General features: G+C 38.8%; 1 protein-coding gene across 1 annotated transcript; it reads right to left on the bottom strand.

The window, feature by feature from the left end:
- Positions 1-27,997, bottom strand: LOC125224959 (sphingosine-1-phosphate lyase). Its single transcript, XM_048128478.1, is given in 17 exon segments — positions 1-195; positions 1,721-1,737; positions 1,740-1,840; positions 3,057-3,203; positions 5,066-5,183; positions 7,155-7,275; positions 8,483-8,556; positions 9,293-9,391; positions 10,245-10,412; positions 12,282-12,423; positions 13,275-13,415; positions 15,771-15,838; positions 21,372-21,455; positions 23,652-23,714; positions 23,717-23,782; positions 26,144-26,281; positions 27,671-27,997. Coding segments are annotated over 16 exon segments (1,659 nt in total). The 5' UTR covers positions 26,280-26,281; positions 27,671-27,997; the 3' UTR covers positions 1-81.

Raw genomic sequence — 27,997 nt, 5'->3', positions numbered from 1 at the left:
CTACCAATTTTTATCAAAATCGGAGACGTGATCCAAATGTACAAACTTAACGGGAATTGCTCAAAAACGGTGTTTATAGAGTTATAGCTTGTCTTCAGGCGTGGGTAGATAGTACATGGAGTCGATGAAGTATTTTGTGATGTCCGAGACTAAACTGCGGTCGGAAATCTCTTGAGCCACACCGTAGATCGCCATCTGTGTACAAGAAATTGGTTAATTTTGTTTTAATAGTACATTGTACAACGCGGGGCGGAAGTTGAGCATTTCTAATGGAGTAAGTTATATCGCGACGCCACGCCGAAGCGATTTAGAGACTCGAATTTGCAATATTCTTACGCCCCGAGTTACAATGTCTTTCATCACACTTGAAGAACGACTTTTCTATAACTCCCGCTCCACCTACGTGTAATTATCACATTTCCTATCACGTCAATCGGAATGTATGGAACAGTAAATTTTTTTCCGCGATTCCAGCATTGGTCCCATAATAAAAATTGTTCATTATGATCTCAATAATTGCCTATTTTTAAATTGATGCCATACGACTATAGTACATTGTGCAACAAGGGGAGGAAGTTGAATATTACTAACGAGAGTAAGTTAAATCACGACGGCTTGCCGGAGCGATTTAAAGACTCGAGTTAGTAATATTCATACTCCCCGAGTTACACACAATGTTTTTCATCACACTCGCAATGTAAAAAATATGTAAATAGATGTAAAAAAGTTAAGTACGGTACAAGAAATTTCATTATTCCCTTGGGAGAACGATTTTTCTATAACTCACGCTCCGCCTGCCTGAAATAGCACATTTAAAGTGTAGGTGTGATGAAAAATAAATTATGACCTCAAAATTCACTATACAAAGTATGGGCTGGTCCTTTTTATATCTCCCATACACACAGTTCGACCAAAAAGGGTAGAAATTATAAAGTGGACGTGTCTGTCTGTCTATCTTATACTATTGCAATTCTTGTATATTTATTTATTTATTTATTTATTTATTTATTTATTTATTTATATATGTGATCTGTCTGATTTCGCTGAAATTTGTTTTGTGGGGGTTTTCGGGGGTGAAAAATCGATCTAGCTAGCCTTAGATCCCGGAAAAGCGAATTTTCGAGTTTTTAGTTTTTTTTGTTTGTAAACGCTGGAGTTAGCCGCGGGCATCGATTGTTAGCTCAGTCGCACGAGGTCGGTCTAATGTCGCAGATAGATCGTAGGTGTCAGGGTTTCGAATTTCAGAAATTTTAATTTTGTTTTTTGTTTTTTTTTTTTTTTTTGCATTTATAAGAGTTTTTTTTTTATCTAAAGACGTGATATATTAAATGGCAACCTCGAGTGTCGAAGCTCGTTTTCTCACAGATATTTGATTTGAAAGGGATCACACTACCATGCTGCCACTTTTTAATTTCTTTTTTTTTTAAACCCGACGCAAAAACGACGGGGTGTTATAAGTTTGACGTGTCTGTCTGTCTGTCTATGTGTGTGTCTGTCTGTGGCATCGTAGCTCCTGAACGGATGAACCAATTTAAATTTAGTTTTTTTTTTTTGAAAGCTAAGTTAGTCGGGAGTGTTCCTAGTCATGTTTCATGAAAATCGGTTCACTATGTCGCGGTCGGGGTTTTTTTTTTCAAAATTTTAATTTTGTGGTTAGGTTTGGTCAGATTGTATGTATGTATAACGATATTATTGATTACATGTATGTGTAATGTGTTACCTTTCCTTGCACGGGCCAGAAGATTCCTGCAGACAAGTCTTGGCGGTCTCTCGCACGTCGCTCACGAAGCTCTCCGCCACGCCAGATTGTGTGTGTGCGTGCGTCACACAGATGTGTATCCTGAACATAAACATATAAAAATAATAAAAAATAAATATTGGGGACACCTTACACGGATCAACTTAGCCCCAAACTAAGCAAAGCTTGTACTATGGGTGCTAAGCTACGATATAATATATACTTAAATAGATAAATACATACTTATACATAGAAAACATCCATGACTCAGGAACAAATATCTGTGCTCATCACACAAATAAATGCCCTTACCGGGAATCGAACCCAGGACCGCGGCTTAGCAGGCAGGGTCACTACCGACTGAGCCAGACCGGCCGTCTACGAAGGTACAGACGTTTCTACTTTTCATTAGAGAGCAATGACGGCACATTATTTCTTTGCACTAAAGTGATGTTACATGCTCATTGCCGACCATTTAAAAAGTGTACCTTTTTAACAACTTCATACAGAAAACTTCCACAAAGATCTTTTCCCCTCACTAGCTCGGAAACACGTGTTTTGTCCTTTAATACCAGCGGGTAAAAACACATTTTATCCACTAGTGGGTAAAGTAATTTGACCTTGAATAAAGTCAAATTAATTGCTAAATTGATAAAAGTAGGTGAATCTAGTAATAAAGATGATTTACCACCTGTGGAACTACTGGAAGAGTGATAAACGCATTTTTTGCGTTGTAGTTTCCTCGCTATAGTGAGGGGAAAAGTTTTGTGTTACACTCGGGTGCAAATGTATTTTACTTCTCGTGTGCCGCCAAAAAACTCGGTGGCAAGTTCAGGATTCTATCCGCGCCGTGTCCAAGATCACCGCCTTCTGCTCGCTTTCGCTCGTGGTTCAACTATGGATTCCTTTCACTTGCTCGACTTTTCAATTCCACACTCGGCGTTAAAATACAACTTTGTATTTATTATTGTATAACAAATAACTATTCCATAGCCGGAGCGTACACTGCAGGATATTCTATCAAAACCGCACCGCGACCATGTACAGTGTGAAATGATGTGTATCCTGCCGACAGCGAGCGGTGCGGTGATGCAAAACGGCCGTTGGCATTGTGTTACTTTATCCATACTAATATTATAAATGGGGAAGTTTGTGTGTCTGTTTGTTTGTTCGTCCTTCGCGGCAAAACGGAGCGACGAATTGTCGTGATTTTTAAGTGGAGATAGTTAAAGGGATGGAGAGTGACATAGGCTACTTTTGTCTCTTTCTAACGCGAGCGAAGCCGCGGGCAAAAGATGTAGTGTTAGGAAATTCTTACCCAGAAGGGAACTGCAGAGCGTTAAGACTCCACCCCTTCTTGTGCAGCAGCTCCGCCATCTTGAAAATGTCGAACTTCTCCGAACCGAACGCGATCACCGTCGTCGCTGGCTTGCCGAAGATGAATATGCCGTCTACTGTGCGTAATCTAAAAAAAAAAATATTTATTTACCAAAATGAATCAATTAACAGTAACTGTTGGCAGTGACTCCCACACTAGGCTGATCCTGTATCGTGGAAGTCGTTAACATTTGTATTATTTCCAAAGACATAGCGGCTTAAAAAAATAGAAATTACAAAAAGCATGCTGACTTAGGACTAATGTACACTTAAAGCTACAAAAACAATAAATTTAGTAGACTGAGTAATGCTAAAAAAGAATGGAATAACCAGGTGTTAGAATAGATTGTACCTATTTCTGTGTTCGATCTGTGTTGGATAAACAGTTTACTTAACATTATTAATACTTTACCGATGTAAAAGAACCTTAAATTGCTACGAATGTGCTAATTTAACTTTTTGCATAAGTAACACTTTAATTTCTCGCGTTTTGCACACTATATTTAACGTCACAAGTCGAACGCGATCTCACCATCATGTTTTTTTTTATTATAATGGGCTTACTCTTGGCCACAGACTAGCCAAAGGCAAAGACGTGGCCTACGGTGGAGTGAGCTCGCCCAGAAGATGCCTGTTCACTCTTGATTTGAAGGTTGCCGGGTTATATGAGCTCGGAAATATAGCCGCCGGCAAGGAATTCCACTCCTTGGCAGTGCGCATAAGAAAAGAAGAAGCAAAGCGCTTCGTGCGGATTCGTGGAATGTCTACCAAGTAAGGATGGAGACCGGCCGTGCGTCTAAGAGTCCGATGGTAGAATGGGGACGGTGGAATAAGGTGGTTTAAAAATCACGACGTAATTTTTTGACAAGTAAATATATACTATAGATTAGATATCTCCACGGCCGTCAAAACGTTCCACTTTGTGGCTTACTAAGGACGAAATTTGCTTTTACCTTCGTACGAATAACCAATGCATTTTATGGCATGACAAGGTAGGTTTTTTCAGTCAAATAACACATAACTACAGACCCGGAATTCGTAGCATGAAAATGCGTTTCGATGCGTGACGTGTAATATGTAACAATATTATAAATAAATGAGTATGAGTATGATTCTTAAATTATTTATTGCAAAAACCATAGGCACTAGTCCCGCGAGCTAGTAAACTATGAGCTATCGGCTATAAAAACGAACAAAAGATAATCACTCCCGTGCAAATAAAAGAGACACGGCGATGTTTATAGTTCCTCGTCTAGCGGTGAGCTATCAATATCGCCGTGTCTCTTTTATTTGCACGGGAGTGATTATCTTTTGTTCGTTTTTATAGCCGATAGCTCATAGCTTACTAGCTCGCGGTGGGACCAGTGCGTAAAGAAACCGCGCAAAAACCGTTAATGAGAAATCCAAAGCACTATAGAAAACTTACATTTAATAGTTATTTGTTATACAAGGGGGCAAAGTTGTATTTTAACGCCGAGTGTGGAATTGAAAAACGAGCAAGTGAAAGGATTCTACAGTTGAACCACGAGCGAAGCGAGTGGTTCGAGAATAGAATCCTGAATTTGCGAGTTTTTTAACACACGAGAAGTAAAATACATTTGCACCCGAGTGTAACACAAAGCTTTTCCCCTCACTATAGCGAGGAAACTACAACGCAAAAAATGCGTTTATCACTGCTTCCAGAAGTTCCACAGGGGTAAATCATCTTTATTACTAGATTCACCTTATTCACCTACTTTCATCAATTCTAAAGCAGTTAATTTGATTTTGTTCAAGGTCAAATTCCTTTACCCACTAGTGGATAAAATGCGTTTTTACCCGCTGGTAGTAAAGGACAAAACACGTGTTTCCGAGCTAGTGAGGGGAAAAATAGTATAATCGTATAAAAATACAAAGTTTATCTGGTCAGTTAGTGTAAAATTTCGTAATCAAATAAGAGATGTAACTCACTCAGCCTCGATATATTTAGTCACTCCCAGAATCTCGTCCGTCATCGTTATATATCTGGATTTCCCCACAAACATCATGGTGGCCCAGCAAGCTGCTATCAGTCCTCCTGCTCTACTGCCTACGAAAAGAAGAAGACAGATTTATGTTTAGTTTCAAAGGCAAAACATATTGCACAGTTCACCATCGCTATTAAGAGATTATTGCAATTTGCAACATCACTACTTGTTAACACGAAGAGTACCAACACAAGCCAGCCGGCATATTATTATACCATAAATTAAATATAACAAGATCATACCATCCCATACATTAAAACGCGACCGCATACGAACGCGCTTACACTCCACCACACATAGATGGCGCCACAAAAAAATGCCTTGTTGCCACCGATTATTTGTAGATTGGCATTGAGTGTCAATTCCGAGCCGTAAATCTATGTCAAGTCAAAAGTGACACTTAACGCCATCTACAAGTATAATCGAAAGCTACAAGACATTTTTTTTGTGGCGCCATCTATGTGTGGTGGAGTGTAAGCGCGGTCTTAGGCGGTCGCATTTTAATGTATGGGATGGTATGATCTTGTTATATTTAATCTATGATTATACTTAAAAATGTATCGCTTATCCACGTAATAAAGACATCTGTCACTCTCACACTGACATACTTGCCAAAGCGTGACGAATGCTTTATCCACGTGGAGAAGTGATAAATTTGGAAGCATAATACGTCGGCAGGACAACAGAACAATCCTACAGAAAAATAATGATCGGCGGGCAAATACATATATAAATCCATCTAGACAGATAGTCTAAGAAAAAAACGTACCTCAGTACCATAGAGAAAAAGAGATGGCGTTACACCTTTGGGGGACGCTCGGCTAGATGGCGCTAATATTAATATTTGGCATTCTAACACATATCAAGCTAAGAATATGGGCCAAACTGAAATTCAAAAGTTTAAAGCACAGATGTCATATATACCATAGATCAAGCGAACGTATCTACTTAGCGTGTCAAATGAACTCAGTGAAATCCACTTGAGTTGTCCGTCTTTAATCGCAGCTTGCAGCTTTCGGGCATCAATTTTTGTAAGTTGAAGTCAACCAAAACATAAAAAATGCCTCTTTACGTGATATTCAATTACAACAACATAAAAATTATAAACACTTAAAGGCCTGAGACATATTTAAAATTACAGGCAAGAAACAACTTCAGTACAAAATCTGACACGCTCGGCCCCTATACAAATAGATGAACTTGTTTCTTCTATGTAAATCTAGTTCTGTGGTTTAAAGCCTGTGTCGAGAGACGGCTGTCTATGCACTGTGATTACACATTTTACTTTGACAGTAACTCTCTATAATACTCGATCCTCTTTGGTCTCAGTATAAGATTGACTGAACTAGCATGACAAATACGAACGTTTCGGGAAAAATACGCAGAAAGCCCTTTTCGAACTACATCTGTATTTTTTATTATAATGTGAAATCACTGCCATATAAGTGCGTTTTCAAATTATCCGATCCGATATCGGATGTACAGTACCGGTCAAAAATTTAAGTTCACTCCTTGTTTTCAGTACAATTGACTGCTTTAGAGAGATAGTTTTTTGTAGTTCAGACGTCAAAATTTGTTTCGTAAACAATTTATATTTTTTTAACATCTGTTTCCCTCAAATCTTATAGGCTAAATAATTATTTGGCCTATATTATCTGGCTAAAACTGTGTTTCGTGTAAAGATGTGTCTCAATTAGTGGCAAAGGCAAGGCCATAAATATAACTAGCATTTTGCCGTCATGTTTATTAGATTTTAGTGAAAGAAAGGTACGTGAATTGTGTCTAACTAGTAAAACAAATCTCCACAAAACAATAAATATAAGTTGAAAACATATTTCGACTACCAAACCGAAGATAATTATCGTACAAAAGTACTCATTTGTACCGAAATCAAAGGGTGAACTCAAACTTTTGACCGGTACTGTAGGACCAATAACCCATACATTACAGGCGCCATCTTGGATTTTTTTCCATTGAAATCCTTCCGACATCCGATATCGGATCGGATAATGTGAAAACGGACTAAGACTTACCGTTGACAGTGGGTGAGCCATACACGCCTCCCGGCCATTCAGTGGTAACAGTGTACTGACAATGTCTGTACTCCGGCTTGCGGTATAACACCACTGATGTTCCTTTGGGCGCGAATCCGTACTGAAACAAATAAGATAAAGTTATGATTGATTCGATTTTTATAATATGAATGAGAATAGTTAGTGGAGGAAGCGCTGGTAGCCTAGCGGTAAGTGCGTGCGACTTTCGTTCCGGAGGTCGCGAGTTCGAACCCCGGCTTGCACCAATGAGTTTTTCGGAACTTATGTGCGAAATGTCATTTGATATATGCCAGTCGCTTTTCGGTGAAGGAAAACATCGTGAGGAAACCGGACTAATTCCAATAAGGTCTAGTTACCATTCGGGTTGGAAGGTCAGATGGCAGTCGCTTTCGTAAAACTAGTGCCTACGCCAAATCTTGGGATTAGTTGTCAAAGCGGACCCCAGGCTCCCATGAGCCGTGGCAAATACCGGGATAACGCAAGGAGGATGAGGATGATGAAGTTAGTGGATTCCACTTACTTTATGCGTGTCAGCGGACATGCTAGCGACCCCGGGCAACCGGAAGTCGAACACGGGCACCGGATGACTAGTCCGTGAATCTATGAATGACTCAATTACAGAATAGTTTGATCGAGTGAACGAATGATTAATGTGTGAATGAATGGATTGGCGTGTAAGTGTAAGTGTGTGTGTTTTTTGTATGTAGGTTTAGTTTATTGACGAAGCATGTTGCGGATTTTTCATTGTTTTATTTTTGACGAAGCTTGTAGCTAATAACGGAATTTGTATTCAGCTGACGAAGCTTGCGTTGCGGATTTGAGAATAATTATGGTCTCTGAACAAATGGAACTTCTTATATCAGTGTATGAATGGAATGATGAGAGAACGAATCTATGAGTTAGTGAATTAATTGGTGAATGATTAGTGAATTAATTGGTGAATGATTGTATGATTTAGAGCGAATTAATGATTTAAAGCGAATGAATGAATGAGAATAGTGGATTGCACTTACTTTATGCGTATCAGCGGACATGCTAGCGACCCCGGGCAGCCGGAAGTCGAACACCGGCACCGGATGACTAGTCCGTGAATTTATGAATGAGTGACTCAATTACAGAATGGCTTGACTGAGTGAACGAATGATTGATGTGTGAATGAATGGATTGACGTGTAAGTGTATGAATTAATTGATGACAGAACGATTCTATGAGTGAGTTAGTGAATTAATTGGTGAATGATTGTATGATTTAGAGCGAATTAATGATTTAAAGCGAATGAATGAATGAGAATAGTGGATTCCACTTACTTTATGCGTATCAGCGGACATGCTAGCGACCCCGGGCAGCCGGAAGTCGAACACCGGCACCGGATGACTAGTCCGTGAATTTATGAATGAGTGACTCAATCACAGAATGGCTTGACTGAGTGAACGAATGATTGATGTGTGAATGAATGGATTGACGTGTAAGTGTATGAATGAATTGATGGCAGAACGAATCTATGAGTGAGTTAGTGAATTAATTGGTGAATGATTGTATGATTTAGAGTGAATTGATGATTTAAAGTGAATGAATGAATTAGTGGATTCCACTTACTTTATGCGTATCAGCGGACATGATAGCGACCCCGGGCAACCGGAAGTCGAACACGGGCACCGGATGACTAGTCCGTGAATTTATGAATGAGTGACTCGATTACAGAATGGTTTGATTGAGTGAACGAATGATTGATGTGTGAATGAATGGATTGACGTGTAAGTGTATGAACTAATTGATGACAGAACGATTCTATGAGTGAGTTTTATTCAAATTAATTACCTAATTTAATTATTTATTTTGACCTCAGATAATTTTATAGCATTTTATTTCTAACTTTAATTTTGTCGTGTAAATATGATGTAAATAGTTTTGTAAATATGAATGTTTTAATTTAGGTAGGTATATTTATGATTTGCATGCCATATGGGTCAATGCACTGATACCATGTATATATTTCCACCATTATATTATGATGCACGTGCATTTTAGCAAATAAAAGTTTTGAAGTTTTGAGTTAGTGAATTAATTGGTGAATGATTGTATGAATTATTTAGGGTGAATTAATGATTTAAAGTGATCCGGCATGAAGGCCGCCACGAAGCCTCCCAGGCACGCATCAACATGGAGCGGAACGTCGTATTCGAGTGCTAAGTTGGACAGCGCGTTGATGTCCCGGGTTCGAATCCCGGTAAGTTTCATTCACAGATTGACTTTCATTTGTGTGATGAGCACAGATATTTGTTCCTGAGTCATGGATGTTTTGTATGTATATAAGTATTTATATATATATATATATCGTTGTCTGAGTACCCACAACACAAGCCTTCTTGAGCTTACCGTGGGCCTCAGTCAATCTGTGTAAGAATGTCCTATAATATTTATTTATTTATTTATATAAATACTTATATGTATACATAGAAAACATCCATGACTCAGGAACAAATATCTGTGCTCATCACACAAATAAATGCCCTTACCGGGATTCGAACCCGGGACCGTGGCGTAGCAGGCAGGGTCACTACCGACAGCGCCAGACCGGTCGTCACAACGGTTATGATTTTTAGTTTGGTAAGATTCCAAAAAGGTTTGGTCAGTTGTATGGTCTCCTGATAGGCTGATACCATTGACCCTTTGAAAGGTTTTCGTACGTAACGTGTCTGTAAAACCAAAAAAAATAATAAGAATTTTTTCATGGTATGGAGATTTGTACAGCGGTTACTTCAAACAAAGTAAAAGCACATCTGGGATACTGGCGATCAAATATATGAAAGAGGCGCGTTCCTAGCGCACATTCTAAGCTCGTATAGGTGAACGCGTACTATGCTTGTATGAGTGAAATATGACAGGTCGACTGTTCGCGTTTTTTACAGGCCGTAACTGTGAGGTAACCGAGAGCGGGTAGGCGGCACTTTCAGCGGGGAGAGGAAGTGGATATTACTCTTTATTATACTGGGTAAGAGGCTACCAAAACTATACTTTGGCTGATTAATCTGTTCAGTAGCGTAGCAGGTTAACATATACATTTTTTACAATGGCTGAAATCTAAGGTTACAAAAATAATTGTGTTTAAACGAAATGCTGAAACTGCATTGGTACATTTACTTACCAAGCAAGTTCTCCTGCCTATCGCCTTCCTCACATCGTCCACATTCACCGTCATAGTCTTCTGATCAACTTTGACCGTGACCACGCCCAAACCTAGAATAAAAATATAAAAAATATATTTATCAAAAACAGACAGAACGAAGAACTAATGAAGAGGTGCTGGAAATTGTAGGAGAAAAAAGAAGACTGATAAAAGAAATAGAAAACAGAAGAGGAAAAATTATTGGTCACTTGATACGACATGATACCTTCTTTAAAAATATCCTATAAGGAAAGGTAAAAGGAAGAAGAGGTCAAGGAAGACCCAGTGTTCAAAATTCTACCTATAATTCTACCTACCTAACCATATATATTTAAACGATATGTTTCCCCTCCCCTCGCGCCTCGCCCCGCCCGTGCGACCCTCTAATTAGTTGTTGACACCACACAGACAGACACCATAAGACATGTACGAGAGCGGTTGTGCTTCCTTGGTGAATTGTGGGCCCCAGCCAATCCTGCCTGCAGTTCCTGACTCCCGGAGAGAAGGTTAGTGCATGTCTTTGACCACCTTGACAGATTTTTGTATTTCTATTTTGCCTCCTCTTGTCCGTTCATAAATACCCAGGAAGAGTTGTTGACCAGCTCAAGGAGAATGCCGGTGTCGTGTCAAGAACTACAGAGAAAAGTGGAGAATAGGGAAATAAATAAATACTGGTGACACCTTACACAGATCAACTTAGCCCCAAACTAAGCAAAGCTTGTACTACGGGTGCTAAGCGACGATATACAAACTTAAATAGATAAATACATACTTATATACATAGAAAACATCCATGACTCAGGAACCAGTATCTGTGTTCATCACACAAATAAATGCCCTTACCGGGATTCGAACCCAGGACCGCGGCTTAGCAGGCAGGGTCACTATCACTACCGAGTCTACCGACTGAGCAGACCAGTCGTCGAATATGGGGCATACTCCACCGAAAAGAGCTATATAGCTTTTGAATAAGAAGAAGAAGATCAAAAACAATTCACTAATGGTCTTATGTATTTTTAAAGGAATGAGGGAATACACACAGGTGATCTAATCGCTAAGTAGCGGTCTCCCAGACCTTACCTCTATAAGATACTGACAAGCCGTTGTCATTCGCGAAATGTGCGGTAGATGGAACAACTATCTGAGGGTTGGTGATGCCCTTGCTGTAGGGAATCGTTTATCGCTAAAAGTGGTCTACCAGATCTTACCTAGATACTGAGCGGCCTTGTCAAACGCAGAGCGTATGGTAGACGGAACCACTATCTGAGGGTTGGTGATGCCCTTGCTGTAGGGGATCGCTTATAGCTAAGAGCGGTCTCCCAGACCTTACCTAGATACTGAGCGGCCTTGTCAAACGCGGAGTGTGCGGTAGACAGAACCACTATCTGAGGGTTGGTGATGCCCTTGCTGGAGGGGATCGCTTAGCGCTAAGAGCGGTCTCCCAGACCTTACCTAGATACTGAGCAGCCTTGTCGAACGCGGAGTGTGCGGTAGATGGAACAACTATCTGAGGGTTGGTGATGCCCTTACTGGAGGGGATGGCTTAGCGCTAAGAGCGGTCTCCCAGACCTTACCTAGATACTGAGCAGCCTTGTCGAACGCGGAGTGTGCGGTAGATGGAACAACTATCTGAGGGTTGGTGATGCCCTTGCTGGAGGGGATCGCTTAGCGCTAAGAGCGGTCTCCCAGACCTTACCTAGATACTGAGCAGCCTTGTCGAACGCGGAGTGTGCGGTAGATGGAACAACTATCTGAGGGTTGGTGATGCCCTTACTGGAGGGGATCGCTTAGCGCTAAGAGCGGTCTCCCAGACCTTACCTAGATACTGAGCAGCCTTGTCGAACGCGGAGTGTGCTGTAGATGGAACAACTATCTGAGGGTTGGTGATGCCCTTGCTGGAGGGGATCGCTTAGCGCTAAGAGCGGTCTCCCAGACCTTACCTAGATACTGAGCAGCCTTGTCGAACGCGGAGTGTGCGGTAGACGGAACAACTATTTGAGGGTTGGTGATGCCCTTGCTGTAGGCGAGGTCGCGGAAAGCCTTGCAGGCCATTATTATGGATTCTGTACCGCCAGTGGTTACCTGAAAATATAAAATGAATATTGTAAAACAAAGATTGTCTTTGCAATAGCAGTTGTGAAGCATAAATATCTGAACGGGCCTTATCGCCTGCGTGCTGCATGCTTAGGCGTGTTCAGATGTTTGTGACCACCTTGACCGCTCCGATATATCTGATGTAGGGAATGCAAGTGAAAAGTGTATAAGTAACTACGACGTTATGCTTGTGAATGAATGTAATACCAAATACTACGATTTGCATCTGAATTTAAGTTCGCAAAACCAGAAAGTGACAATGGTTAATATTAGCGAATTAAAATTTAAAATTACACTATCTCACTCTAACTAGCCCCTTTGGCCATAAAATAGGGTACTACCTGAGTCCAAGCAGTGTCTAAATTATGAATTTACATATTTCTTATACATTCTGTGGTAGTTTTGTAAAATAAACAGGCTGATAATTCCACGTTCTCATCTAAAAATATATATTTTTTCAATTCCGGAATTTTCGAGATTATGTGTTTCAATTCCGGAACTGTAATATCGGAAAAATTTAATGCAACACCTACCCAGCTCGTATCAATTAGTTTTTCTGAACTTATGTGCGAAATGTCATTTGATATTTGCTAGTCGCTTTTCGGTGAAGGAAAACATCGTGAGGAAACCGGACTAATTCCAATAAGGCCTAGTTACCCTTCGGGTTGGAAGGTCAGATGGCAGTCGCTTTTGTAAAAACTAGTGCCTACGCCAAATCTTGGGATTAATTGTCAAAGCGGACCCCAGGCTCCCATGAGCCGTGGCAAATGCCGGGATAACGCAAGGAGGATGATGAGTTACCTTTGATTGTAGTAATTAAATAAATAACTGTTACTCACAGTGCCGCAGCATTCATCGTCGCCATGGAACAGGTTGGCGGCCATGCGCACGACCTCCGCTTCCATTTTGTTGATGCCAGGGAACACGTCAGCGTGGAGGGGGTTAGTGTACGCCGTTAGGGCGTACGCGTCGGTTGCCACCTAGAGAGTTACAAATTATTTTTAAGAAGAAAGAAAGAAGGAAAATATTTTTTTAATACAGTTGTTCAAAAAGTGCCCGTTCTTTGGCTGTTTAGCGTGCGAGAAGTTGTATTTTACGAACTAGTGCGTAAAAAGTATATACGTTCCATTTTACGACTACTTACCGAGCTGTTTTCATATTAGTCTAGTTTACTAAGACAGAATAAAACTATAAACATACTATTAAGTGATTAATATTTAAAACGTTAATATTTCATATGTAATTGTTTACAATAGTCATACTAAACATAATTTATAAAATGGTTTATACTTTGAAAAATCGGTCATAATGAGTCGTGTAAACAGAACATGATTGGAACGAAACGCGTCTTCTACTGTCAAAGTAGAGGCGTCTACCATGTTTTAACTTAATGCACGTTCAAAAAACCTCAATAAGTTACGCGATTTGTCATAATTATTTTACGTTATTTGCAATACGTCGGGGCATAAATGGATCGATTAAATTAAAATGTACATTAAATAATCGTCCCAAATCGTAAATGTTTATGTTTTTATGGCACCCAATGAAATAAATTATGTTAGATGAATAGCAAACTCGAAAATATGCACGCAAGTTTAAAAGCTTCAAAAATACGCCTTTGAATTGTCAAATAATCCGTCAATGTCCATGGGAAAATTGATAGTTCGGATTGTTTTATTTCGTTGTAAGTAAGTAGTAGTGTTTTTTCGCAACTGTATTAAAAAACGACGTTCGTCACACGTGCGAGAATGTCATTCTTCACTCGCCCCGAGATTTGCCACTCGCGTGCCGCTCGTGGCAAAATGTCTCGGGACTCGTGAAGTAATGACATACTTCTCGCACTTATAACGAAATGTACTATTTCAGGACAGATGGTCGTTTTTTCACGCACTAGTTCGAGAAGTGGTTCATTATATGCCAGGTCGCAACTTCGGAGGCTCTTCTGTTCTGAAAAACGTCGTACGAGACACGTGAAAAGGAAATTCGTAACTCGTGTCGATTTAAAACACTCCCTTCGGCCGTGTTTTAATTTATCGCCACTCGTTTCGAACTTCCTTTTTTACGTACTTGTATCGTAATGTACTATTATTCAGGACATCAACAATGTTCCTTACGTCTATGATACACATTAATAGGCAAAATAGGCATTATATTAACGTCACTGAAAAGGTCTCCCCTCAGCATTTTGTCAAGTTACCTACTAGGTAACTTGACGCTGGTCTTCGTGGAGACCTATCCGAGCCATCGCGTCAGTACATATTTATAACAAAAATTTGTTGTTCAATTTAATCAATTTGTTGTTTAATAAAATAGCCAAATGCTGCAACTTTTCCCACCCTGCGCAACATTGCCTGGGTCTAAAATGGTAGTTCTAATCAAAATAGGTGTCTTAATCGAAGTCTTAGAAGATAGGACAGTGACCGCCATTATAAACGGCTTTTCGGCAATCACGGCCCAGCCACGACATTGGTCTAAGCGCGACAGCGGTGAGCGGCAGCCATACGTGCGAATGAAAAGTCCCATCGCTGTGTCTCGCTCACAGACCAACCCCTATAGACATCCATTACAAGACGACTCGCGGTCGCCAGCCTTCCTAGTATTTGCACTGATATAAGTGCGGGCGCTCGCCGTGCCCGATCAGTATCGACCAAGTAACAGACTCGAAAGCAGCGCGTGTTTTTCGCACTAAAAAATTGGAAAAAGGTATTTTGATGCCTTAAAGATGTCCACCTGTAGTGTGAAATGGTGTGAAAAGGTAACAAGAAGCTCAAATTTAAAAACAGACGGCATTACATTCCACAAATAAGTCATATTTATAATTTATTCAGAGCCGGCATAGGTCAACTTACATTGGCCACTTACGCGTCAGTAGAGGGACAGTCATACTTCTGTCCCTTTTCATCTGGCGCGACTGCCCGCCGTCCTTGAAACGGCCAATCACAGCGCGCTTAACACATTCCCCGCCCGCTCCTCGCACCCCAAACACTGGTGACTCGTATCGCGAACAAAATATACAAGATTGCCACTCTATATAGGAGGTTCTCTGTGGTCTCGCTCCAATGTATGGCCGCCGCTCACCGCTGTCGCGCTTAGACCAATGTCGTGGCTGAGCCATAACAATATACTCAAATTAAATTATTTCATAGAAAATATTTAATATAAATACCCTTCGACCCTTGCCTTCGTGCACTGATGGCCGAGTGGTTCAGGCATTCGCCCGGTAAGCGGAGTACGCTGGTTCGATTCCAGCTCGGAGCACTGGAGGCCTTGGTCATTTTTTCTTTGTATATGACATTTATTTAATGTTTAGTAACAATATATGTATTGATTCTTACCTTGGCAATCTCTTGGCTCAAATGGTACACGGCACCAGAGACTGTGCCATTCTTCCAGTCGTACGCACCTAAACAAAATAACAAAAGTCATTTATCAGTACAATAAACCATATAAAAATATTTTATATGACAACTAAGACTAAAGCCTCCGCCACACATAAAGCGTTTTGATAGCGTAGCGTTAGCGGAGCGCAATGATAGCGGTGCGCCGGACGAACGCTGGCGTTGGCTGGCTCGCAATCCGCGCTCGTTAGTTTCCGCCGGCGTCCGTTAGGCGCAACGCCAGCGTTCGTCCGGCGCACCGATATCATTGCGCTCCGCTAAACGCTCCGCCTACGCTCTCAAACCGCGCATGTGTGGCCGAGCTTTAAGTATTTGAATAAATAAATAAATATTTGGGGAACACCTTACTCAGATCAACCTAGCCCCAAACTAAGCAAAGCTTGTACTATGGGTACAGTCAACCAAAAATATGGTTTACCACGGTTGAGGTTCGTTTGAACGTCATGTGACAACAAGGTCGATTTCCCCTTGCAATAATATTATGTCACTGACAATTGCTCTCTCTATATATGATACGTCATGCCATGTGTCAAGTCAACCTTAGCGATCGTTAGAGCTCACAGAAACTTTTTTTCAAAAGTGGTAGACCACTTTCTTGGCCGACTGTACTAGGCGACGATATACTTACTTATATATTTACTGGCTTTTACCTGCGGCTTCGCTAGCGTTAGAAAGAGACAAAAAGTAGCCTATGTCACTCTCCATCCCTTCAACTATCTCCACTTCAAAAATCACGTCGATTCGTCGCTCCGTTTTGCCGCGAAAGACGGACAAACATACAGACACACACACTTTCCCATTTATAATTAGTATCGATCTAATACATATATACATATAGAAAACATCCATGACTCAGGAACAAATATCTGTAGTCATCACACAAATATATGCCCTTGCCGGGATTCGAAACCGGGACCGCGGCTTAGCAGGAATATAAGCGTCTCGTCTTTTAAACGTTGAGGTCATTGAGAGGGTACATATATGGGTCGTGAGATAAGTTAAGCAACTAAAAATCAGAAAACTCCAAAGTTTATTTAGCTATAAGGTATTTTGACGACCGGTCTGGCTCAGTCGGTAGTGACCCTGCACAGTGGCCGGGCCTGAGGTCATAATTCAAAAAAATGCATGTGTTATTTTTGAATATCCAATGGTTGTCTATTGTTCTCCTATAAATGTACTTTAATTAGGTATTAATAGTTCCTGGATAACTAATTAATTTCATTCTCTTACGAACCTCGAAAGTGACCATAACAGCCGTTTGTGCGCGCTCTCTTATCAGAGACTCATTAAGCGATCGGTCATTAGTGGTGAATAATTCCTGTTTAACTTGTGATATCAGTGATTATTTGTAATATGGATCTTCAAGAATCAGGTACGTTATTTTGTTTTACATTTCTATTTTGTAGTTCTAATGTAAAATATAATTATAATAATGGGCCTACGCCATGACTAAATTGCATGCAAAATTTTATAAGAATATTTTGTTTCCTTAAAAGTTTTAGTTATTTTATTACATTCACGTATAGATGAAATAACGTTGGTTTGAAAGTTTGATCTTTTTCGATTACAAAACATAAAGCTTTACTTGCAGGAATGTGCAGGACTAGTTTTTAGAAGCCTGCTACGCCTAAGTAAGCCGTCGCGTAGTAGTGCTACGAGAATATTACGAACCAAAAATAACCTTCTTTTTTCCTTTTTCCAGATGATATGTACGTCGGATCATTTACAAAGGGCTTAGTATTTGAACTTTGGCTATCTACAAGTGGTACAAATATAGAAAGGCGTCGTCAAGTGCTACAACATCTGATTGAAATGGTCCCAGATGCAGAGAAAGTTGATACTGGAAATTTAGAAAATGTTATTAAGTACATCTGTGAACGAATCGCAGTTTCTTGGAAATCTTGTTCGAGAAAGAAAGCTGATGTTCGTATAAAACATTCTGTGTGGTTCAAGGAGTTACAAAGTATTCAGTTGTTAAAAAAAACAACGCTAAACAGGAATTCGTTGGACATTGATTTAGGCCAACAATCGTCATCGGGATCCTTACCTGCAACCGGACGGCCAAAAAAAGAATTTGCAGTTTGCAGTAAGCAGTCACAACACAGGATATCGAAATTTTTCAAGCATCCCTCTGTATCTGCTGAAATCACAGGTATACAACAAGACCTAATCGAAAGATGCGGAACCATTTTAGAGTGTCTATCATCTGGCTATAAAATAAATGTTGATAAATTTGATGAGTATGCCATAGAAACGGCGAAGCAATTAATGAAGGTTTACAGTTGGTATCCTTTACCTTCCTCAGTACATAAAGTGCTTTTACATGATGCCATTGTCGGAACTGTCGGAAGAGGCTGCGGAAACAACCAATAAAAATATAAAGATGTTTAGACGCAATCACACGAGAAAAATGTCTCGGGATCTTACCAATAGAGATCTTATTCACAGGCTATTTACTTAACTCTGATCCTTTAGTAACTTTCAGTAGAAAGTTGCACCGTAATAAGAAAAATACTGTTTCCTTTGATGTTTTAAATTTATTAGACAGCACTGAATAGGGTTCCCTCTATTTGGCATAACTTTAATCGTCCGAAACGATTTTCGCATAACAGACTTCGCATAATCGATTTTCGCCGAATGTTAATTTGGCAGAAAACTTATTTGTCATAATCGAAAATAATACGAATAACACATTGTCCGAAAATAAGTTCGCATAATTCTGTTTACGCCGATTGTTTTTATGAATAAAATTAATTCGCATAATTGTATTTGGCATATTTCTTAAAATCAGAATATCCACCCATACTAAATGCTGTTAAGAGAGTCGGTTTGGTTAGGTTAGAACTGCGACCTCAACAAATAAAACATTTTGTCAAGAATTTCGGTTAGGTTAGGTTAGAACTGCAACATTAATATAGTAGTATTACCTATGATAAAAATTCTGCGTAGTAAATTTCCACTAAACCATGTTATGCAGAAATAATTTATGCATAAAAACCATTCGGCGAATAACCTTTATGCATGAAATATATTCGGACAAACAAAAATATGCCTAGACAAATTATGCGTAACTATACTATGCAATAACAGATTATGCGAAAGGTGAATTATGCCAATATAGATTATGCCAAAAAGAATTCTCGATTGTAAAATTATGCCAAAACAAGGGGAACCCACTGAATAACCTAGAATTTTAAGTCTTAATTTTGTTTGTTGTAAATTGTTTTATTTTTGTTTTTTTTTTTGCGTGTCATTTATCTAAATTGTATTTTTACCTTAAAGTTAAGAAATAGTATTAGTTGACATATACTTTAATCGATGGAATCAGGCGTTACTTTGCGGAAATCCATGTTAATCGTAAACTAGAACTTTCCTTTGCTAATCCGCGAATAGATAACGTGCAAGTCAATCAGTGCTAACCTGTTATAATTACTTGCGTATTTTTTACATGCAATTAATTTTCCCACCCTCCCACCGCAAAAATAAAAATAAATACGCAAATAAATATAACAACCCACCACCAAAAATACAAAACTCGACACGTGTTTCGCCTCTCTACGAGGCATCCTCAGGAGCTGATGTTGACGGTCCGAAGTCCCGCAACTGACTGATCGTCCCCAGAATGGTCGGCCATATTTATACTTTGTCCACCCCCCCTACCAAGCAAGTTAGATGGAAAAATTCGTAATAACGGCGATGACGCAACATTCAACTGCTCATTAAGGATTAGCCCCCTATTGTTGTACCTAATTATCTCCAACTGTTCCAGAACCCCCAAACGCAGCCCTTTCTCACATACATGTAAAACATCAAAAGAATGATTCTCTGATACAGTATGGTCACTCTCTATCAAATGCTTTGCAAAATTGGATCTCTCTGGATGGTTGTGCCTGTATGATGCCATATGCTCCTTATACCTAGTAGTGAAATTGCGGCCCGTTTGGCCCACGTACACTTTGTTACAAACATCACAGCTCAACTTATAAACCCCAGATTTTTTCCCTTTCTCGATCCTATCTTTGCCGTTACAAAGCTTGGAGTGCAAAGTGTTATTTGTCCTAAAGGCCACAGGAATGCCGTTTGACTTCAAAATCTTATAAATGTCCTCTGACACTTTGCCAACATAAGTAATGCTCGCTTGACACCTCTTAACCGGTTCAGAAGGACGTGCCGCATACAACATATTGTTAACCATAACCATTCGCTTCTTTCTGATGATGCCATCAACGATTGATTTATCATAACCGTCCGAAACTGCCAAGTGGTAAATATTGTCCAATTCGGCTCGATAGTGTTCTTCAGAAAGAGGCACAGACAACATCCTATGCACATAACAGTGAAAAGCGGCCAACCTATGCTGCCAAGGGTGTGTAGAAGAAGCTGGTATAACTGTATCAGTATGTGTAGGCTTGCGGTAAATTTGAAATTGATGGCTATTATTAACTCTAGTAATGGTCAAATCTAGAAAATTCAATGACTTGTCTTGCTCTAGTTCCTTCTTAAACTTGATCTTTGGATGTTTACTATTAAGCCCAGTAACAAATTCATCCAGCAGGTCCATACTCCCCGTCCAACAAATAATCAAATCATCTACGTATCTGAAGTAATACAATATATTATCATTCCCTGCAATATGCTGGTTCTCAAAGTGGTCCATAAAGATATCCGCCATTAAAGGACTCAGTGGAGAACCCATGGCTAAACCATCACTTTGCAAATAATACTGTCCCCCGAATCTAAAATAATTATGTTTCATACACATAGCAGTTAGATCTATCAACTCATCTACCTCCCCTGGATGTAAACGTTGTTTTTCAAAAAGGTCCCTTAGAATATCCAAAGTCTCCCCATACGGCACATTCGTAAACAAACTATCTACATCCAACGAAAGCAAGACAGCATTATCTGGAATAATAATATCTTTGATCTTTTCTATTAACTGCAAACTATTCCTCAAACAAAACTTCGGCCGGAACTGAGACTTTTCTCTAATAATGTGATTCAACCTCTTAGCTAGATTATAAGTTGGTGCACCCAAATATGAGACCACTGGACGAACTGGAATGTTATCCTTATGAATCTTAGGTAGCCCATAAAGAATAGGAGCTCTTTGTATTATACATGTAAATAGACATAATTGTTTTTTTTTTTCGAATTTGTTAATAAATTTTAATACGTATTTTTTTTAATCATACTAATACAATATATTATATTTAAAGCATTTCTTAAGAGAAAATAAGATAACTAACACTTTGATCAATTATGACCGCCTTACTTAGGCGCGCCGGCCACTGTGCCCTGCCTGCTGAGCCGCGGTCCTGGGTTCGAATCCCGGTAAGGGCATTTATTTGTGTGATGAGCACAGATATTTGTTCCTGTCATATGGATGTTTTCTATGTATATAAGTATGTATTTATCTATTTAAGCATGTATATCGTCGCTTAGCACCCATAGTACAAGCTTTGCTTAGTTTGGGGCTAAGTTCATCTGTGTAAGGTGTCCCCAATATTTATTTATTATTATTTATTAGTAACCTACCCAGCGTGAGGTGATCCCTAACCTCCTCAGCCACCTCCTCTGCAGTAAGACCCTTCTCTGGTAGCTGCCTTCTGATCGTCAACCCTGAAATCAAAGAACACAAAAAAGTGAATATTTAAAATAGAATAATATTCTTTACTTAACATCAGTTTGGAGAAATATAACAGTGATATAAATACAACACAATCTAGATGTTAAATTGGGAGTCCATCTCAGCATATTGCCACGGCAAGCCGAAGCGCTAATTTTCATTCCTATTTATTTCCATCGCTTATAAATAATTTCTTACAAAAGATCGCCATCCTTTCTTTTCGCTGGTTGGTAGGTAGGTTAGTCTAGATTAGCGCTGGTGGCCTAGCGGTAAGAGCGTGCGATTTTCAATCTGGAGGCCACGATAGCGGGTTCGAATTCGAACCTAGCTCGTACTATTTAATGAGCAGAGCCCGTAACTTTCATGCCGATGACATACATTTGACGTCACGCTGCATATAGGATGATTCAAGAGTTTTATTTAATAATTAATAATTATTCATCAATCATTTTAATCATGACTTCAAAACTAATCTATTCATAAGTGAAATAATTAATACTTAGTCGATACGTGAAAAGTAAATTAAATTATTTGTTTATTTTTCATACATACATTTTATTAAATAGTTTTGTTACCATATTTGAATAAATTATTACAAAACTAATTGTTTCCTTTTCTTTTCACGAATCAAGTAGGAATTAATTATTCCACGTATGAATAGCTTTCTTTTGAAGTCATTTGTACATGATTAAATTGATTAATGAATAATGATTAATTATTACAATAAAACTATTTGAATCATCCTATATGCAACGTGACATCAAATTGATGTCATCGGCATGAAAGTTACGGGCCCTGTTAATGAGTTTTGATCTTTGAGTCTAATGAAATGTCATTTGATATAAAAATTGTCAGTCGACGACAGTCATAAAACAACGTCGGTGAGAATGCCAAATCCGTTATGTGCTTGATTTTTGATTGACAAATAGTTACCTAGCAACAAAATACATAAAGTTTTATTTACTTTACTCAAAATCCTTAGTGCGTTTTCACATTATCCAATCCGATATCGGATGTAGGACCGATATTCCATACATTTAAGCCGCCATCTTTGTTTTTTGCCTTTGAAATCCTTTCGACATCAGATATCGGATCGGATAATGTAAAAACGCACTTAGGGTTAGGTCAAATGGCAGTCGCTTTTTTAAAACTAATGCTTGCGCCAAATCTTGGGATTAGTTGTCAAAACGTACCCCAGGCGACGACGACGGCGACGAGTCGTGACGAATACCGGAATAACGCAAGCAGGATCATGATGTAGGTTTAGGTTAATATTTACTTAGAACAAAGAGGATCGAGTATTATAGAGAGTTACTGTCAAAGTAAAATGTGTAATCACAGTGCATAGACTGCTATCTCTCAACTTTTGAACCTCAGTTTTGACAATTTGGCCCATATTGTTAGCTTGATATGTGTTTAAATGTCAAGTATTAATATTAGCGCCATCTAGCCGAGCGTTCCCCAAAGGTGTAACGCCATTTAAAGTAAAATTCATAATCCTACGGACTAAATTGACAAATGACTGACAGGTAAAATGCTACCAGGAACAGCAAAATTAAAATAGGGAAGGGTATATGTCGATAACAATATATCGACAAGTTGTAAAGTACATACAACAGACAAGTTTAAATCAAGAATAAGTATATTAGTTTCAAATAAGAGGTACACATTTTGGTTTGTTCTATGTATCTTCGAGGTAGGGGATGGATGCCACGCATTTTTACCCACTAGTTTTAAAACATAAAAAGGTTTCCGAGCCTGTAAGTAAAAAGTAAAATACCATGTCCGATTGCCAATTTCATTGTCCCGTCTGGGTACACCTTAAATCTACGATGTAATCATAATTTAAATACCGATAAGAACGACACTGGCCAAACTGTGGCAACATTCGTTCACACTTACTTGTCAATTTGGTCCGTAGGTTTATGGATTTTACTTTAGGCCACCGTATCTTTTTCTGTAGGGCTTTGAGGTACGTTTTTTCTTAGACTTTATCCGTCTATACGGAATTACATATCGTCACTACTTTTAAAAAATCTCGTATCTCACGCTGTTCCTCAAAGTTAAAACGCAGTAAGTCTATATGCATTCCATACATACTTACTACAATTTTCTTTTCATTGACAGACAAAGATAAAAGTTTTTTTTAAAGTGACGATATGTCTTTGATTTAGAATATTCTCTATTACCCGCAAGCCTCTTGGTAACATCAGCCCGGAAGTCCCTGTTGATTTCCGCCATTTTCTCGTCGATTTGCGTCTCACGAAGGGCACTGAACGCAACCACCTGAAGAATTCCTTGCGGAGTCTGCTTGTGACGGCTGAAATAAAAAGCTTTTTGCTTATAGAGGTACAGTTAACTATGTCATGATCTCATGACCATAGTAAGGGAAGGGTTGTAACTTCATACATAAGTAAATGCGGGTTATTTGTATAGGCATAGTTAAGTGACACCTGCGACATCACGCGTCAACTAGCGTAAATTATCAGTACTGCTACTTGTCAGTAGATGTCGCGACGAACGTAGAGTCTAATGCTCACCAATTTTTAGCTAATATTACAATAGTATTAATCAGTATTCTGTTTTCAATTCCTTCTGCTTGTAATATAAGTTGTAAACTGTTCTAATATAAAATTTTTGGCCGACGAGACACTGTTGCCATTGCCACCTAGTATCGAGTAGTGGTACTGATAATTCACGCTATTTGACGCTTGATTGTCGCTAGATGTCACTTAACTATGCCTATACAAATAACCGTCATGACTGTCATAAGGGCCAAAGGGAGTTGCTTAAAGATTCAAATTCTTGGTGCGATTTTGAAAAAAAGTAAGGTAATAGGGTACCTAGATGTTTTTAGGGTTCCGTAGTCAACTAGGAACCCTTATAGTTTCGCCATGTCTGTCTGTCCGTCCGTCCGTCCGTCCGTCCGTCCGTCCGCGGATAATCTCAGTAACCGTTAGCACTAGAAAGCTGAAATTTGGTACCAATATGTATATCAATTACGCCAACAAAGTGCAAAAACAAAAAATAAAAAAAAATGTTTTATTAGGGTACCCCCCCTACATGTAAAGTGGGGGCTGATTTTTTTTTCATTCCAACCCCAACGTGTGATATATTGTTGGATAGGTATTAAAAAATTAATAAGGGTTTACTAAGATCGTTTTTTGATAAAATTAATATTTTCGGAAATAATCGCTCCTAAAGGAAAAAAAAGTGCGTCCCCCCCCTCTAACTTTTGAACCATATGTTTAAAAAATATGAAAAAAATCACAAAGGTAGAACTTTATAAATACTTTCTAGGAAAATTGTTTTGAACTTGATAGGTACAGTAGTTTTTGAGAAAAATACGGAAAACTACGGAACCCTACACTGAGCGTGGCCCGACACGCTCTTGGCCGGTTTTTTTAAGATGGTTCAATGTATTTATCATTTGATGGTAAGTGGCTCAAATATGGCTAAGTCTACTTACATTTTTTTAACAGTAAATAATGACTTTTCACCACACCCGCAAACTAAATGTGCTATTGCATGCAGGCGGAGCGTGAGTTATAGAAAAATCGTTCTCCCAAGGGAATAATGAAATTTCTCGTACCTTAATTATTTTTCTACATCTATTTACATATTTTTTATATTGCGAGTGTGATGAAAAACATTGTGTGTAACTCGGGGAGTATGAATATTACAAACTCGAGTCTTTAACTAACTCTCGTTGGTAATATTCAACTTCCTCCCCTTGTTGCACAATGTACTATTACAGTGTTGGCAGTGGCACAAAGTAGACCCTATTATACAAAATTTCATTTTCCTTGATCTAAACCTACTTTGATGTTGTTGTAAATACGTTTCAAATAAAGTCTCATTCATTCATTCATTTAGAAACTAATCTAGGTTAAGTGCCTTAAGGTAATTAACACACTAGAATACTAAAAAGTGGTAATAACTAATAACTAAAACTATTCATTACAAAACATGGAAATTTTCAGCATCATTAAAACTTACAAATATTTCAAGGTCAATAAGATGATAATGAAAAAAATGTAGGAAATTGGACCTGTCAATTTTGAAGATCAAAATTAAATGTCCACAAACATTACGTAGATCAGAGGTCTCCAAACAATGACCCAATACACATAGTGGATAATGGCTCGAATGAAATTTTCTGGGACGCAATAAGGTCCTGAGGCAAAAAAGTTTGGAGATCCCTGACTTAGGTAGCTCAACAACAACATGCGCGGATCCCATGGGGGCAGTAGCCTAAGAGCTGGATCAACTTGAACAATCAAAAGTCAAAGAGAGACAAGACTTACAGTTTTGACAATATTCCCCGTTACTTACGTTTTTGATATAGAAGCACTGGTGGCCTAGCGGTAAGAGCGTGTGACTTTCGATCCGGAGGTCGCGGGTTCGAACCCGGCCCGTACCAATGGGTTTTTCTGAACTTATGTGCGAAATGTCATTTGATATTTGCCAGTCACTTTTCGGTGAAGGAAAACATCGAGAGGAAACTGGACTAATTCCAATAAGGCCTAGTTACCCTTTGGGTTTGGAAGGTCATGGCAGTCGCTTTCGTAAAAACTAGTGCCTACGCCAACTCTTGGGATTAGTTGTCAAAAGCGGACCCCAGGCTCCCACGAGCCGTGGCAAATGCCGGGATAACGAAAGGAGGATGATGATGACTTACGTTCTTGATGATTATAAAGACTGTGTGCCCACACCAGAGCGAGCACGGAGGAAGCAGTCATGGTGATGATCTGCCATGGCTCCCGACCCTCAAACAGCCTGTTTATGGCCTTCAGTGGCTGCGGACGCTCACTCATTTCTAAAAAAATATTTTAGTCAATCAAAATGTCACACAATAATATATTATTTAAAAAAAAACATACCTTTATAAAATAACATATATTATACAATCACGCCTGACTATCCCATAAAAGAAGGCTTGTGTTGTAGGTACTCAGAGCAATGAAACTAATATAAAATACTTATTACAGTAGAAAACTCTTGGCATATATTATTTTGACAATGGATATTATTCCCGACTAACTCAGCTTTCAGACAAAAAAAACTAAATCGAAATCGGTTCATCCGTTCGGGAGCTACGATGCCACAGACAGAAAAAAGACAGACACCTTTATAAAACCCCTTCGTTTTTGCGTACAAAATAAAGGAGCAACTTGAATACATAAAATTTGCATGCTTGTAAAAGAAAATATGGAGAACTTGTCAATTATATCATACCAACCCTATGTAACCTGTATTCCGCAAATAAATTGATCTCATTTCATTTCAACAAAGGCAAACAACACATGGTGAGTACAACCATAGATTCATAAAATACAATAATAGCTCTTCAAATCAAGAGTGAACAGGCATCTTCTGGGCGAGCTCACTCCATCGTAGGCCACGTCTTTGACTTTGGCTAGTCTGTGGCCAAGAGTAAGCCCATTTATAATTAAAAAAAAATTTCATAGACTAGGTAAAGGTAGCTGTAGTTGTAGGTGCAGAAATATAATATAGATATTTGTTCCTGAGTCATGGATGTTTTCTCGGCCTCAGTCAATCTGTGTAAGAATGTCCTATAATATTCATTTATTCATAAGAATGAATATTTATGTTAATGACCTATATGTAAATGGTTTTTTTTTAATACTCCAAATAAACATTTTCTTTTTTTTTTCTTACTAAATGTTAATGTAATATCTGCAATTTAAAACCAAATAACTTGCACGGGTAGCATGGTCGCGCGATAGACGATAAAATATCAGGCCGTCCCTATTGCACTATTAGTAAGTGTGATAGAAACTCAGATGTCATAACCATATTGCCTGCTTGGTTTCAAGAACTAGATTTAGATAAATACCTACATACTTGTCATAAATATGAGAACTGACAGTTACTACTAGCAGAAAACAATGAAGTGTTATTGGACTTTGGTTACAAAGGCAACTGGTTATGATCTCCAAAATGGCTTTCAATGATTTTGTCCTACATCTACAGTCAATAGCATGCTTTTAGACGTATTTACCTGACTAAAAACTTTGTAAAATGTACGGAAACAATCTTTAATATACTAATTTATGCAGTCAATTTATAAGTAGTGTGTACACTAAATGCGGTCAACTACAAAGCCGATTATGTATGCTTTTTATAAAATAATATATTTAAGACTACAACGCCAATTATTATCATATAACGTCATTGTACTCACCCGTATAAATTTAAATAAATTCTTATCACTTTAATTATCCCGGGCTGCTATCTCTCAATCAGTTCACTTGTCAAGTAAGTTTATCTACATCACATCTACATGATATTACGGATAATTCAGATTATCACTATTATGGTATTTGCTCAGTACGATACGATTGCAAAGTACACAGAGATACGTGAAGTATTTTTAATCGAAACAAAGGTCGCTTAATAAACAAATGAAAAATGAGTGATAATTTGAGAAGTACGCAAGATGCTACTTTATTCGCTTATCTTATAATTATTGTAAATACATTTTCTACCTAAACACAACAGTTACGGTTTC

This window comes from Leguminivora glycinivorella, chromosome 3 (assembly GCF_023078275.1).
Source record: "Leguminivora glycinivorella isolate SPB_JAAS2020 chromosome 3, LegGlyc_1.1, whole genome shotgun sequence".
Lineage (NCBI taxonomy): Eukaryota > Metazoa > Arthropoda > Insecta > Lepidoptera > Tortricidae > Leguminivora > Leguminivora glycinivorella.
Note: the sequence above shows the minus strand (reverse complement) of the source record. Positions and strands in the feature narration are given on the sequence as shown.